This window comes from Mixophyes fleayi, chromosome 5 (genome assembly GCF_038048845.1).
Source record: "Mixophyes fleayi isolate aMixFle1 chromosome 5, aMixFle1.hap1, whole genome shotgun sequence".
In the NCBI taxonomy this organism is placed as follows: Eukaryota; Metazoa; Chordata; class Amphibia; order Anura; family Limnodynastidae; genus Mixophyes; species Mixophyes fleayi.
In genome coordinates, this window is record NC_134406.1 from 278,900,017 (window position 1) to 278,916,969 (window position 16,953).

Below are 16,953 nucleotides of genomic sequence, written 5' to 3' on the forward strand. Positions count from 1 at the left end.
TTTACGGTGAGGTCAAATATGCTCTTTATTCATTCCATTTGGGGGATACTGCTTACCATGGGGATGTTCCAAGCTGCTCCTAGGGGTCGAATAGGATGTAATATCTTCCAGAACTGGAGTTCCCTTTGAGAGATAAGCCTGACAGATGGTAGCCTTAATCTACCTCACAAATGTCTGTTTTGTTGCCGGTCATACTCTCTTTTGTGTGTTGTACAGAACAAGGAGGCTCTCTGTTCTATGCGAAGAAGCCGAACTATCCACATAGATCTTCAAGGACTTAACCACATCAACTTGTGGATCGAGTCTTCATGCCGAGATGCCAAGTCCTGGCCTAGTGCAGGGATAAAAATATCTTGGTTGAGATTACATTTTTGACACCACTTTGGGCTTGAAAGTCTTGATGCGCAGAACAGCTCTGTCGTTGTGAAAGAAATGAAATGTTAACCTACAAAACAGGGCAGCCCTTTCAGATACTCATTTCGCTGAAGTGATGGCCAGCAAGAATGAGGTCAACAGATTCCAGTGGCTCGAAAGGTTGTTTCTCTTAGAGGTAGAACAATGGGTGGTTTCACATGAAGAACCCCCTGAACAAAGGTCTGGACCTCAGGTATAGCAGCCAGTTTTATCTGGACGAAGAAGGATAACGCCGACACCTGGACTTTTGAGCGGAACTAATCTCAACCCCCTCCCCCCGTCCAAGCCATCCTGTAAGAAGGACAAGAAGCAAGCCAATCTAAAGAAAGAAGGGGGATCACCCTTTTGTTCACACCAGACAATTTAAGTTTTCCACTTTCTATTATAATTTTCATAAGAGGTTGGCTTCCTGGCCTTGATCATGGTCTGCCTGACCTTCTCAGAGAGACCCTTTGTATGTAGAGTGATGGCCTCACCCGCCATGCTGTCAAAGTGAGCTGTGCTAAGTACTGCTGGTAAAATGGGCCTCTGAGTGGTAATGTCCACATTGTTTCTGCCACCATACTTATATCTTTGGTGTACCATGATCTTCTTGTCCAGTCTAATGCTCTCAGAAATGCTGGCAAACCCTCTCTCTCTGCCTTCAGTACCCGAGGTAGCATGGGAATCGGGGGGAAATGATAAACTAGCTGGTATTGCCAGGGAACCATCTTTGCATGCACTAGGAGTGCTTGCAGATCTATGGTTCTTGCACAGTACCAAGCTACCTAGTGGTTTAGCCGAGAGTCCATCATGCTGACCTCCGACTGACCCCACTTCTCTACAATTTATTGGAATATCTTTGGGTGGAGGGACCATTCCCGGGATGAATGGCATGCTGACTCAAGAAGTCAGCCTCCACACTTGGGATAAATATCGCTGAGTTCGCTGGGACATGATGTTCCTCCCTGCTCATGATCCTGGCTGCCTTCTTCATCGCTAGAGGACTTATGGTCTCCACTTGGTGGTTTATATACAACCATGGATTCAGATGGGTCTGTTCTTCAAGAGGGAATGAGCCTGCAACAGAGCATTTAGAACTGCTTTTAGCTCAAGGATGTTTATCCTTGCTTCCTTTCGGGACCAAATTGGCATTGGACCTCGACAACTTGGCTAGAATCTCGTTCCGGAATGTCCAAAAGTAAAAGTGAGCAAACTGCACCGCTTTGAAGCAAGATACCATTCTCTCATCAGCTTCATGCAATGGAGGATGGAGACTTGCCTGAGGGGCAACAAGACTTTTACTTGTTTTTAAACAGCCAGAATCTTCTACTCTAGTGAAAACAGTCTCTGACGCATGGTGTCGAAGAGGACACCCAGAAAAACCATGCGCTGGGCTGAGATAAGACTGGACTTTTGATAGTTTATCACCCAGCTGTGCGGTTACAGCATTTTGCTGTCAGGGGAAGAGGGGCGGAATTCACCTTTTATCAAAAAGGTCGTCAAGGCACAGTATGACCATCACCTCTTTGGACTTTTAAGAGAGCTTCCATGACAGCCATAACTTTGATAAATACCCTTGGTGCTGTAGTCAGACCAAAGAGTGGTGCCCTGAACTGATAATGGAATAACTTGAGAATGCTGAGATGTCCTACCCATATTGATAGGTGGAGATTCAGATCCTTTATGTCCATGGAGGCAAGACATTTTTCTCACTCCATGGCGTTGATCACTGGTCATTCAGACTTCGTCCTGAATTTGTCCACCCTTAAGTGTAACTTTAAGGAGTTTGGACCTGAGTCATTAAGAAGAGCAAAGGATAAAAAAGGAGTAACTCCGCACCTTGGCAAAACCATGTTGCATTGGTTATCAATTATTTTGGGGGAATTCAATTGACCTCTTTCTCACAAGAGTAACGCGGCCCGCGCACTATTATTGTTAGTACGGTAATTTCAACGCTAATTTTTGCTCGCAGCTCGGAGAGCCGCGACCAGAAATCCTCGTTAAAATTACCGTATTACCAGTAATAGTACACGGACCACGTTACTCGTGAGTCAGTTGAATTCCCCCCTTTGTGTGCAACATGACAGAAAAGCCAGTATTTTTTCATGTGCAAAATAATAAACTAATTTGCACCCCTTACATTGTAACATGGTTTGTCCAGGAGAAAATTTACTCCTTTTTTTGCCTTGCTCTCCTTAATAATTCAGGCCATTCAAGTTCAGGATGGGTCGGAAAAACAACGCCAGTTTCTGTACAAAAAATAGGTTTGAGTAGTAACCCAAACCCTCCTGCTCCTTCGGGACTGCTCCTTGCCGGCCAGTCTCGCTTTGTCTTTTGGAAGAGGAGTGGAAAAAACGCTTTGAGGCAATCACAAGAGGTCTAAGATATAACCTCTTTTCACTATGCCTTCCACCCGTACATCTGAAGAAGAACGGGTCCACTTGTCTCCCTGAATCGCACCTTCTTCCTAGGAGGAGAGTTCCGCATTGGAATCTCTTAAAAAAATGGACCTGGGGGTGAACTTGGCGCTTATGAGGTTTGGTGGACGACAAAGTCTTCAGCAATCTTTCCAGCAGGGAAGACACACATGCCAGACCCTGGACAGACTTCTCAGATTTTTCTGAACAAGGTGGCTCCTGGACTGCAGCTACAGAGTGAGAAGTCCGAAGAGCTGAGGTGTCCTGAGAACGAGGGGTCGTTGCTGGAATCCCTAAGGAAGGATTAGGTAGGTTATGTTCATCTATATTTGCCGGATACTCTGCATGCTGTGTCATTTCCACAATGGACTGAGACCAGGTCGCGTCTATCCCAGATATGTGGGAAGCTTGGTTCAAAGTCTCACAAGCTGTGCATCGGGCATCTGGTTCCAAACATCCATTTGGTAACTTACCCTGGCATTTGGAACAGCACATATCTTGGATCTGGGTGCAGTCCCTTTTTCTGACATAAGAAAAGAGAGAGAGAGAGACGCCTTAGAACACAAGACAAGAGAGTGAGCTGGCAGGCTATAGCACACAGAGTAGTTAACAGAAATAAAGAGCCTACAGCTCTCAATAACCCAAGAAGGAAAGAGAGAGTAGTGACAACGCAGACTGGTTAAATAACGTTAAGCAGATAGAGCAGTGACCAGTATAATGGGTAAAGTCAGAACACACATGAAGAGCCAGAGTACAGCAGGTTAGCACCGCAGAGCTGAGCAGTCTGTGAGAAATGGCGGGCCAAGATGGATGTGCTCCCCCTGTGGTCCAAGCATGGCACTGTGCAAAAAGATTCCCCACCATTTATTGTTCCTAGTACGGGGCTTGCTTTCTGCAGCCCCCACCTGACCACAGCCTGTGCAATGCCCCATGCAAGCCGAGGTGGACCGCTGCTAGTCAGTCTCAGTCATTTCCTTCCTGTGATTGACACTGACTCCTGTCAGAGCCACGGTTTCCTAGACTGCGGTCCTGCGTCTCACGGCACCTCAGTCACGGACATAAGGTCCCTGGAACCAGCTCTGTCACACCTGACCATGTGACCTGTTTTGGGAGCCCATATAACAAGAGAACAAGAAGCTTCTGAACGGCGCTTGTACCTTCTCTGCAACAGTTAGTTCAAATAGTTATAAAAAATATAATAAATGAATTACAAAGCAAACAAATGGTGCCCTACTCCTTACTGGTCGGTGTGCAGTGTCCATGCACCAAATAAAAACTGAAGGGTTTCAGTATAGGGTGCACAAAGGAGGAGGAGCCAGACAAGGCTTTAGGTTACAGTAGTGCCTTACTCCCAGCACAGCGCCCTCTACACCCCATGTTAAGAAGTGTCCTCCAAGTGGAATGACTGAGAAATAAACTTATTTTAGAGGGAGCACTCGTTAGATACTCGTTAGATATTTACAGCACATTTAATACCCAGATATCCACAGATATTTCACACACAGAAATGAAGTGACGGACTTACCTCTGCTGACAGTAATTTATATATTTATTTATTGTCCTTCAGATCATCGTCAGTCCTCACATCACATCCACCATCCCCTCTCATCCCACCTCCCCACCGACTGCTCTAGTCGGGATTCTCGAAAGCACAAAAAGAAGAGGAAGAAGCAGAGAAAGAGCTCAGTCCCAGGAGACACCCCTGGAACCATTCAGGAGAGGGAGGAAGAGGAGGAAGAGGACACTGAGGGAGAGAAAACTCCCGATGAAGGGACTGAAGCAGCGGACATACTGGTGATATATGTTATATATATATGGAGGTGGTCCATGTTGACCTGTAATATATATGTGCATGCGTGATATCTGTGCTCTGTACCATTAGCTCCCACCCCTCCCAGTATACACAGGCACAATGCTTTGGAGAACATCCCTCATAACGTTAGTATCCTCCCAGCAAGCTCTGCACAGCTTTAGCTCCTTTTATTTAAGGCAATCCTTGGAGTTCTCCTGGGACAAACATGTAAGTAAATACTCCAGACCGCTGGAGTACTCTGCTGACATTACTTCCCGTTACTTGTGCAGCATCAGCAGGTTGAGCTGCCCTGGTCACAGACTGTCTTTTCAAGAAACATCCCAACAATGATCTCGGTCACTGAGGTCACCATCCTGGCAGCCCACCCTTCCATATATGACCCTAAGCGTCCTTTGCCCTTTCATTAAATGGGTCCATGGTACAGAGGACAAGTCACTCCTGGTGGGAATGATTTAACTGTGGCCCCTCTATTCCTGTGACCGCAGTTCTTCCCAGTGGAGGAGAATGTCGCTCAGAGAGATTCTGGGATGGCGCCGGTCTCACTCGCAGATGGTGGAAGCAAGGAGCAGAAATCACAGGCATCAGGGTAAGAGAGACAAATTAAGGGCTATACCAGGTATATGGAGATGCCTCACGCCAGGTAGGAAACTGATCGGTTTAATTCTCGGCCTGCGTAGAATGTAGTCAGGGCTGCACGGATACAGGTTAGTTGTCAGGCTGTATGGATATAGGTTAGTTGTCAGGTTGTATGGATATAGGTTAGTTGTCAGGTTGTATGGATATAGGTTAATTGTCAGGAGGCACAGATGCTGGTTAGTTGTCAGACTGTATGGATAGGTTAGTTGTCAGGAGGCACAGATGCTGGTTAGTTGTCAGACTGTATGGATAGGTTAGTTGTCAGGCTGTATGGATAAGTTAGTTGTCAGGTTGTATGGATATAGGTTAGTTGTCGGGTTGTATGGATATAGGTTAATTGTCAGGAGGCACCGATGCTGGTTAGTTGTCAGGCTGTATGGATATAGGTTAGTTGTCAGGAGGCACCGATGCTGGTTAGTTGTCAGGCTGTATGGATAGGTTAGTTGTCAGGCTGTATGGATAAGTTAGTTGTCGGGTTGTATGGATATAGGTTAATTGTCAGGAGGCACCGATGCTGGTTAGTTGTCAGGCTGTATGGATATAGGTTAGTTGTCAGGCTGTATGGATATAGGTTAGTTGTCAGGTTGTATGGATATAGGTTAGTTGTCAGGAGGCACCGATGCTGGTTAGTTGTCAGGCTGTATGGATAGGTTAGTTGTCAGGACTGCAGGATATAGGTTAGTTGTCAGGACTGCAGGATATAGGTTAGTTGTCAGGAGGCACTGATGCTGGTTAGTTGTCAGGCTGTATGGATAGGTTAGTTGTCAGGCTGTATGGATATAGGTTAGTTGTCAGGACTGCAGGATATAGGTTAGTTGTCAGGTTGTATGGAAATAGGTTAGTTGTCAGGTTGTATGGATATAGGTTAGTTGTCAGGAGGCACCGATGCTGGTTAGTTGTCAGGCTGTATGGATAGGTTAGTTGTCAGGTTGTATGGATAGGTTAGTTGTCAGGCTGTATGGATAGGTTAGTTGTCAGGTTGTATGGATATAGGTTAGTTGTCGGGTTGTATGGATATAGGTTAATTGTCAGGAGGCACCGATGCTGGTTAGTTGTCAGGCTGTATGGATAGTTTAGTTGTCAGGCTGTATGAATATAGGTTAGTTGTCAGGCTGTATGGATAGGTTAGTTGTCAGGCTGTATGGATATAGGTTAGTTGTCAGGTTGTATGGATATAGGTTAGTTGTCAGGCTGTATGGATATAGGTTAGTTGTCAGGTTGTATGGATATAGGTTAGTTGTCAGGAGGCACCGATGCTGGTTAGTTGTCAGGCTGTATGGATAGGTTAGTTGTCAGGACTGCAGGATATAGGTTAGTTGTCAGGACTGCAGGATATAGGTTAGTTGTCAGGAAGCACTGATGCTGGTTAGTTGTCAGGCTGTATGGATAGGTTAGTTGTCAGGCTGTATGGATATAGGTTAGTTGTCAGGACTGCAGGATATAGGTTAGTTGTCAGGACTGCAGGATATAGGTTAGTTGTCAGGGCTGCAGTATATAGGTTAGTTGTCAGGACTGCAGGATATAGGTTAGTTGTCAGGCTGTATGGATAGGTTAGTTGTCAGGTTGTATGGATATAGGTTAGTTGTCAGGCTGTATGGATATAGGTTAGTTGTCAGGCTGTATGGATAGGTTAGTTGTCAGGCTGTATGGATATAGGTTAGTTGTCAGGAGGCACCGATGCTGGTTAGTTGTCAGGCTGTATGGATAGGTTAGTTGTCAGGACTGCAGGATATAGGTTAGTTGTCAGGACTGCAGGTTATAGGTTAGTTGTCAGGCTGTATGGATAGTTTAGTTGTCAGGACTGCAGGATATAGGTTAGTTGTCAGGACTGCAGGATATAGGTTAGTTGTCAGGACTGCAGGATATAGGTTAGTTGTCAGGACTGCAGGATATAGGTTAGTTGACAGGACTGCAGGATATAGGTTAGTTGTCAGGACTGCAGGATATAGGTTAGTTGTCAGGACTGCAGGATACAGGTTAGTTATCTGGGTTGATACAGGTTCGTTTACAGCTGCTCTCGGGTAGTCACTGTAACCTTGTTGCATGTTGTGATGTATCTATGTGCGTTTTACCTGCTGCTGTCCATGGATGTCCTCTGGGACCCCTCTCTGTGGGTTATAGCATCACAATGTCTGTTATAGAGAGGTTTGGCATATGCATTTAGCATTGTGTCATCTAACTATTTACTATCTATAGGTTTAATCAGTGTAGTGTAATATTGTTACTTATTTGGAATTGATCATAACAAGCAAGAAACGTCTTGATGGTGAATGCTGTATATTCAGACCCCCTCCCCTCCACGTCTAATGACCGGTGACCTCTGAATGTTCTGTGTATTTACAGAGAGGAACATGGAGCGTCTACCTCTCCGGGGGCTGATGGAGCTATCAGTACACGCCTCCCTCATCGGCAGCCCCCCCACCGCAGTTACAGCCTTACAGAACGTCGAAGAATCGGTAGCATGACCCATCCCGAAGATGCCCATTACCATCTTGTGCCAACTGATGAGACTGAGGCCCAGACGCTGGCATCAGCTGACCTGGACTACATGAAAAGTGAGTGGTGACATCCCCAGTGCATGTGAAGGAGGGAGGGGGGTTTCATTATGGGGATGCAGACCCAGTATTTCTCCAGACCCCTGAGAACACTGTCAAATGCCCTCTAGACCATGAGAACACTGCCAAATGCCCTCTAGACCCCTGAGAACACTACCAATGGCCTCCAAGCCTCTGAGAACACAGCCAAATGCCCTCTAGACCATGAGAACACTGCCAAATGCCCTCCAAGACTCTGAGAACACTACAAAATGCCCTCCAAGCCTCTGAGAACACTGCCAAATGGCCTCCAAGCCTCTGAGAACACTACAAATGGCTCCAGACCCCTGAGAACACTACCAATGGCTCCAGACCCCTGAGAACACTACAAATGGCCTCCAAGCCTCTGAAAACACAACCAATGGCTCCAGACCCCTGAGAACACTACCAATGGCCTCCAAGCCTCTCAGAACACTACCAATGGCTCCAGACCCCTGAGAACACAGCCAAATGCCCTCTAGACCATGAGAACACTGCCAAATGCCCTCTAGACCCCTGAGAACACTGCCAAATGGCTTCAGACCCCTGAGAACACTGCCAATGGCCTCCAAGCCTCTGAGAACACTACCAAATTGCTCCAGACCCCTGAGAACACTGCCAAATGGCTCCAGACCTTTGAGAACACTGCCAAATGCCCTCTAGACCCTGAGAACACTGCCAAATGGCTCCAGACCCCTGAGAACACTGCCAAATGCCCTGTAGACCCTGAGAACACTGCTAAATGCCCTCTAGACCCTGAGAACACTGCCAAATGGCTCCAGACCTTTGAGAACACTGTCAAATGCCCTCTAGACCCTTAGAACACTGCTAAATGCCCTCTAGACCCTGAGAACACTGCCAAATGGCTCCAGACCCCTGAGAACACTGCCAAATGGCTCCAGACCCCTGAGAACACTGCCAAATGGTTCCAGTTCTCTGAGAAAACAGCCAAATGCCCTCTATGGGGGGCAGCCTCTGTACTTTCGACCGGTGATCATTACTTTGTAGTATCCTTCCTTTGAGCCATTGGATTCGGTGAATCTCAAATTCTTGCATGGAAGACAGTTCTTCTCCTGGCTGTCTCTACAGCTAGGCGAGTTTCTGAGCTGTGGGGGCTCTGTCCTGTAAGTCTCCCTTCCTCATTTTCCATGAGGACAGGGCTGTACTTAGGAGTAATCCTTCTTTCCAACGCAAAGTCGTTTTCAGGTTCCACCTGAACCAGGATATAGCAGTTCCGACTTTGCATCAAGGTAGATCTCATGATAAGGAGGGCTCTCTTCATTCTCTGGGCGTAGTCAGGGCTCTCAGAACTTATGTCAGTAGCCCAAGGAGGCGCGCTCTACAGAGGACCTGTAAGGACAGGTTATCCTGTCCCTGAGAATGTGAGGGCTCATTCTGCTAGGTCTGTGCGGTGCCTCCTTTTCGGCCCTGGTGTTCAGTGCACACATGTATTGAATTCTACAGGTTTAACACTTCTGTGTCCAGAGATGATATTTTTGGATGTAAAGTTCTGCATCAGAGTACCCTCCTTTTAGGGACAGCTTTGGGACGTTCCCAGTGGCCTCCTAGGATGAATCCATGGGGGACACTGGACGCCCGGCCTTTACATTCCATCTGCTTTTGCCTGTTCTTGTTGTAGTTAGACAACAATAGTTTATTTCTAGTCCTCTGCTTGCTACCAGCCAAAGGGGGTATCGAGGGGAAGCAGCTGGAGCTTATACCGGTTAATTTAATTTGCTCCAGCTCCATTTCACCACACTCCTTGTCCAGTGTCCCCCTTCACATTAATTGTCATTGCCATACAGACTGGAGGAAGATAATTGCCATTTAATTTCTAAAGGGATAAATAATGGATGTGGAGGTGTTCAATTAAATTTTTTCTTCATATGGTAAATGCAACTTTCATCTTTTATTAATAAACTGTTATTCTTCATTGTATATCGGTTCCTCTTACCGTATTGGTATGCAACATAATAATGTATTATAACGTGTTCTTATTACATTATTAAGTTGTGTGCAAATAGGGTAAGTACACACACCGGTATGCCTGGGATAGGTACTACTGTTTTGTAGTTGTTTGCCCACTAGCCAGGCTATGCGCCCTCTGTAATCCTATTTAAATATCTTGTTCCACAATACAAAATCTTATTTTTACATATGGACAAAATACAAGTTGCACGAGTGCGCCCAGTCCACATTTAGTTATAATTCACCCAACTTTTCCCATCTACACTCTACCATCTGACATACACATCAAGGCGGTTGCAAAACAACAAACATGCTGGAGAGATGCCTGTTTCATAATTAACTTGTAGGGGTCTCATTTACTAAAGTAAGAGCACTTACCAACTTCCCAACTACCATGTTTTGGATGTCATGCCGTCTACTTCTGCCCCACAATTTCTCAGGTCACCGGTTTGAGGACCTTCCTGCCGTGCGTAGACATCTTGTCCGCAAGAGTAAAGGACATGTAATCCACATCAACAAAGACCACAAAGAGAGGCATCCACACCGCAAAAGTGTGACGCTACAACCCCATGAGGTGAGGGCAGAGTGTGTCCTTGTGTAACACGGGGAGGACGGGGTGCGTGTTTGTGTAACACAGGGAGATCGGAGTGCGTGTTTGTGTAACACAGGGAGGATGGAGTGTGTGTTTGTGTAACACAGGGAGATCGGAGTGCGTGTTTGTGTAACACAGGGAGGACGGAGTGTCATAACATCTCTCCTAAACCCGGCAGGTATTTGTGGAGCTAAATGAGTTAGTTGTGGACAAGCACCAGGAGCTGCAGTGGAAAGAAACCGCTCGCTGGATAAAGTTTGAGGAGGATGTTGAAGTTGAGACCGACCAATGGGGAAAACCACATGTGGCTTCTCTGAGTTTCCGCAGCCTGCTGGAGCTAAGACGGACTCTGTCACAAGGTAACTAAGAGATCACACAGGACGTGGAGGGGTCAGGGGTAGTAGAGAGAAATCGTTCAGTGATCGGTGACTGATAATGGTTGGAGAGAGAGAGAGAGAGAGAGAGAGAGAGATGGGTATTACAGGAAGTATGTGATGGTGGCGGTACTGGACAGAAGTCTGGGGGTGCAGGGATTATAGGGTGATATGTAGGGGTATTAGAGAGATCTGGAGGTGCAGGGATTATAGGGTGATATGTAGGGGTATTAGAGAGATCTGGGGGTGCAGGGATTATAGGGTGATATGTAGGGGTATTAGAAAGATCTGGAGGTGCAGGGATTATAGGGTGATAGGTAGGAGTATTAGAGAGATCTGGAGGTGCAGGGATTATAGGGTGATAGGTAGGGGTATTAGAGAGATCTGGAGGTGCAGGGATTATAGGGTGATAGGTAGGGGTATTAGAGAGATCTGGGGGTGCAGGGATTATAGGGTGATAGGTAGGGGTATTAGAGAGATCTGGGGGTGCAGGGATTATAGGGTGATAGGTATGGGTATTAGAGAGTTCTGGGGGTGCAGGGATTATGGGGTGATATGTAGGGGTATTAGAGAGATCTGGGGGTGCAGGGATTATAGGGTGATAGGTAGGGGTATTAGAGAGTTCTGGGGGTGCAGGGATTATAGGGTGATATGTAGGGGTATTAGAAAGATCTGGAGGTGCAGGGATTATAGGGTGATAGGTAGGAGTATTAGAGAGATCTGGAGGTGCAGGGATTATAGGGTGATAGGTAGGGGTATTAGAGAGATCTGGAGGTGCAGGGATTATAGGGTGATAGGTAGGGGTATTAGAGAGATCTGGGGGTGCAGGGATTATAGGGTGATAGGTAGGGGTATTAGAGAGATCTGGGGGTGCAGGGATTATAGGGTGATAGGTAGGGGTATTAGAGAGATCTGGGGGTGCAGGGATTATAGGGTGATAGGTAGGGGTATTAGAGAGTTCTGGGGGTGCAGGGATTATGGGGTGATATGTAGGGGTATTAGAGAGATCTGGGGGTGCAGGGATTATAGGGTGATAGGTAGGGGTATTAGAGAGTTCTGGGGGTGCAGGGATTATGGGGTGATATGTAGGGGTATTAGAGAGATCTGGGGGTGCAGGGATTATGGGGTGATATGTAGGGGTATTAGAGAGATCTGGGGGTGCAGGGATTATAGGGTGATAGGTAGGGGTATTAGAGAGATCTGGGGGTGCAGGGATTATAGGGTGATAGGGGTATTAGAGAGATCTGGAGGTGCAGGGATTATAGGGTGATAGGTAGGGGTATTAGAGAGATCTGGAGGTGCAGGGATTATAGGGTGATAGGTAGGGGTATTAGAGAGATCTGGGGGTGCAGGGATTATAGGGTGATAGGTAGGGGTATTAGAGAGATCTGGGGGTGCAGGGATTATAGGGTGATAGGTAGGGGTATTAGAGAGTTCTGGGGGTGCAGGGATTATGGGGTGATATGTAGGGGTATTAGAGAGATCTGGGGGTGCAGGGATTATGGGGTGATATGTAGGGGTATTAGAGAGATCTGGGGGTGCAGGGATTATAGGGTGATAGGTAGGGGTATTAGAGAGTTCTGGGGGTGCAGGGATTATGGGGTGATATGTAGGGGTATTAGAGAGATCTGGGGGTGCAGGGATTATGGGGTGATATGTAGGGGTATTAGAGAGATCTGGGGGTGCAGGGATTATAGGGTGATAGGTAGGGGTATTAGAGAGATCTGGGGGTGCAGGGATTATGGGATGATAGGTAGGGGTATTAGAGAGATCTGGGGGTGCAGGGATTATAGGGTGATAGGTAGGGGTATTAGAGAGATCTGGAGGTGCAGGGATTATAGGGTGATAGGTAGGGGTATTAGAGAGATCTGGGGGTGCAGGGATTATAGGGTGATAGGTAGGGGTATTAGAGAGATCTGGAGGTGCAGGGATTATAGGGTGATATGTAGGGGTATTAGAGAGATCTGGGGGTGCAGGGATTATAGGGTGATAGGTAGGGGTATTAGAGAGATCTGGAGGTGCAGGGATTATAGGGTGATAAGTAGGGGTATTAGAGAGATCTGGGGGTGCAGGGATTATGGGGTGATATGTAGGGGTATTAGAGAGATCTGGAGGTGCAGGGATTATGGGGTGATAGGTAGGGGTATTAGAGAGATCTGGAGGTGCAGGGATTATGGGGTGATAGGTAGGGGTATTAGAGAGATCTGGAGGTGCAGGGATTATGGGGTGATAGGTAGGGGTATTAGAGAGTTCTGGAGGTGCAGGAATTATAGGGTGATATGTAGGGGTATTAGAGAGATCTGGGGGTGCAGGGATTATAGGGTGATAGGTAGGGGTATTAGAGAGATCTGGGGGCGCAGGGATTATGGGGTGATAGGTAGGGGTATTAGAGAGTTCTGGAGGTGCAGGGATTATAGGGTGATATGTAGGGGTATTAGAGAGATCTGGAGGTGCAGGGATTATAGGGTGATAAGTAAGGGTATTAGAAAGATCTGGAGGTGCAGGGATTATAGGGTGATAGGGGTATTAGAGAGATCTGGGGGTGCAGGGATTATAGGGTGATAGGTAAGGGTATTAGAGAGATCTGGAGGTGCAGGGATTATGGGGTGATAGGTAGGGGTATTAGAGAGATCTGGGGGTGCAGGGATTATAGGGTGATAGGTAGGGGTATTAGAGAGATCTGGAGGTGCAGGGATTATAGGGTGATAAGTAAGGGTATTAGAAAGATCTGGAGGTGCAGGGATTATGGGGTGATAGGTAGGGGTATTAGAGAGATCTGGGGGTGCAGGGATTATAGGGTGATAGGTAGGGGTATTAGAGAGATCTGGGGATGCAGGGATTATGGGGTGATAGGTAGGGGTATTAGAGAGTTCTGGGGGTGCAGGGATTATAGGGTGATAGGTAGGGGTATTAGAGAGATCTGGGGGTGCAGGATTTATAGGGTGATAAGTAAGGGTATTAGAGAGATCTGGGGGTGCAGGGATTATAGGGTGATAGGTAGGGGTATTAGAGAGATCTGGAGGTGCAGGAATTATGGGGTGCTAGGTAGGGGTATTAGAGAGATCTGGGGGTGCAGGGATTATGGGGTGATAGGGGTATTAGAGAGATCTGGAGGTGCAGGGATTATAGGGTGATATGTAGGGGTATTAGAAAGATCTGGGGGTGCAGGGATTATAGGGTGATATGTAGGGGTATTAGAGAGATCTGGGGGTGCAGGGATTATAGGGTGATAGGTAGGGGTATTAGAGAGATCTGGGGGTGCAGGGATTATGGGGTGATATGTAGGGGTATTAGAGAGATCTGGGGGTGCAGGGATTATGGGGTGATAGGGGTATTAGAGAGATCTGGAGGTGCAGGGATTATGGGGTGATAGGTAGGGGTATTAGAGAGATCTGGAGGTGCAGGGATTATAGGGTGATATGTAGGGGTATTAGAGAGATCTGGAGGTGCAGGGATTATAGGGTGATATGTACGGGTATTAGAGAGTTCTGGAGGTGCAGGGATTATAGGGTGATATGTAGGGGTATTAGAGAGATCTGGAGGTGCAGGGATTATAGAGTGATATGTAGGGGTATTAGAGAGTTCTGGAGGTGCAGGGATTATAGGGTGATATGTAGGGGTATTAGAGAGATCTGGAGGTGCAGGGATTATAGGGTGATATGTAGGGGTATTAGAGAGATCTGGGGGTGCAGGATTTATAGGGTGATATGTAGGGGTATTAGAGAGATCTGGAGGTGCAGGGATTATGGGGTGATAGGTAGGGGTATTAGAAAGATCTGGAGGTGCAGGGATTATGGGGTGATAGGTAGGGGTATTAGAGAGTTCTGGGGGTGCAGGAATTATAGGGTGATAGGTAGGGGTATTAGAGAGATCTGGAGGTGCAGGGATTATAGAGTGATAGGTAGGGGTATTAGAGAGATCTGGAGGTGCAGGGATTATAGGGTGATAGGTAGGGGTATTAGAGAGATCTGGGGGTGCAGGGATCATGGGGTGATATGTAGGGGTATTAGAGAGTTCTGGGGGTGCAGGGATTATGGGGTGATATGTAGGGGTATTAGAGAGTTCTGGGGGTGCAGGGATTATGGGGTGATATGTAGGGGTATTAGAGAGATCTGGAGGTGCAGGGATTATGGGGTGATATGTAGGGGTATTAGAGAGATCTGGGGGTGCAGGGATTATAGGGTGATAGGTAGGGGTATTAGAGAGATCTGGGGGTGCAGGGATTATGGGATGATAGGTAGGGGTATTAGAGAGATCTGGGGGTGCAGGGATTATAGGGTGATAGGTAGGGGTATTAGAGAGATCTGGAGGTGCAGGGATTATAGGGTGATAGGTAGGGGTATTAGAGAGTTCTGGGGGTGCAGGGATTATGGGGTGATATGTAGGGGTATTAGAGAGATCTGGGGGTGCAGGGATTATGGGGTGATATGTAGGGGTATTAGAGAGATCTGGGGGTGCAGGGATTATAGGGTGATAAGTAGGGGTATTAGAGAGATCTGGGGGTGCAGGGATTATAGGGTGATAGGTAGGGGTATTAGAGAGATCTGGAGGTGCAGGGATTATAGGGTGATAGGTAGGGGTATTAGAGAGATCTGGAGGTGCAGGGATTATGGGGTGATATGTAGGGGTATTAGAGAGATCTGGGGGTGCAGGGATTATGGGGTGATATGTAGGGGTATTAGAGAGATCTGGGGGTGCAGGGATTATAGGGTGATAAGTAGGGGTATTAGAGAGATCTGGGGGTGCAGGGATTATAGGGTGATAGGTAGGGGTATTAGAGAGATCTGGGGGTGCAGGATTACAGGCACTGGGTGATGAGTAGGGGTACTGGAGAGTTGTGGGGGTGCAGAATATTAGAAACGGTGTGAAGGTGCAGTGGTTTCAATGATAGTTATATGTAGCTCCTCTTTCCACCACTAGGGGCTGTTCTTCTCGACCTGGACCAAAGAACTCTTCCAGGAATTGCTCATCAGGTCGTGGAACAGATGATTATCAGCGACCAGATAAAGGCAGAGGACCGAGCAAATGTACTCAGAGCTTTACTACTAAAACACAGGTACACAGATGTATGCATTGACACTGTACAAATATTATATATCACCACTGTGTGTGTATCCAGATATCCACACGCCTGTGTACAAACATGCTTGGCCAAAAGTTTTGAGAATGACACAAATATTATTCACAAAGTCTGCTGCCTCAGTTTTTATGATGGCAATTTGCATATACTCCAGAATGTCATGAAGAGTGATCAGATGAATTGCAAAGTCCCTCTTTGCCATGACAATGAACTTTATCCCAAAAACAACATTTCTACTGCATTTCAGCCCTGCCACAAAAGGACCACCTGACATCAGGTCAGTGATTCTCTCTTATAACACAGGTGAGAGTGTTTGCAAGGACAAGGCTGGAGATCACTCTGTCATACTGATTGAATTAGAATACAGATTGGATGATTTAAAAGCATGGTGGTGCTTGAAATCATTGTTCTTCCTCTGTTAACCATGGTTACCTGCAAGGAAACAGTTGCAGTCATCATTGCTTTGCACAAAAAGGGCTTCACAGGCAAGGATACTGCTGCTAGTAAGATTGCACCTAAATCAACCATTTATCGGATCATCAAGAACTTCAAGGAGAGAGGTTCAATAGTTGTGAAGAAGGCTTCAGGGTGCCCAAGAACGTTCAGCAAGCTCCAGGAGCGTCTCCGAAAGTTGATTGAGCTGCGGGATCGGGGCACCACCAGTGCAGAGCTTGCTCAGGAATGGCAGCTGGCAGGTGAGAGTGCATCTGCACGCACAGTGACGTGAAGACTTTTGGAGGATGGCCTGGTGTCAAGAAGGCCAGTAAAGAAGCCACTTCTGTCCAGGAAAAAGATCATGGACAGACTGATATTCTGCAAAAGGTACAGGGATTGGACTGTTGAGGACTGGGGTAAAGTCATTTTCTCTGATGAATCCCATTTCAGATTGTTTGGGGCACCTGAAAAAAACGCTTGTCCAGAGAAAGAAAGGTGAGCGCTACCGTCAGTCCTGTGTCATGCCAGCAGTAAAGCATCCTGAGACCATTCATGTGTGTGGTGCTTCTCAGCCAAGGGATGGGGCTTACTCACAATTCTGCCTAAGAACACAGCCATGAATAAAGAATGGTACCAATACATCCTCCAAGAGCAACGTCTCCCAACCAT

General features: G+C 46.9%; 1 protein-coding gene across 3 annotated transcripts in view; it reads left to right on the forward strand.

Moving 5' to 3' along the window:
* The window catches only part of SLC4A2 (solute carrier family 4 member 2), a 96,036-nt gene that overhangs the window by 60,053 nt on the left and 19,030 nt on the right, over positions 1-16,953 (forward strand). For all 3 annotated transcript variants that reach the window (XM_075214312.1, XM_075214311.1, XM_075214313.1), the window contains 6 exons: positions 4,381-4,607; positions 5,112-5,212; positions 7,606-7,817; positions 10,244-10,377; positions 10,574-10,754; positions 15,690-15,825. In XM_075214312.1, coding sequence (XP_075070413.1) covers positions 4,381-4,607; positions 5,112-5,212; positions 7,606-7,817; positions 10,244-10,377; positions 10,574-10,754; positions 15,690-15,825 — 991 coding nt within the window. The remainder of the gene's footprint in view (positions 1-4,380; positions 4,608-5,111; positions 5,213-7,605; positions 7,818-10,243; positions 10,378-10,573; positions 10,755-15,689; positions 15,826-16,953) is intronic.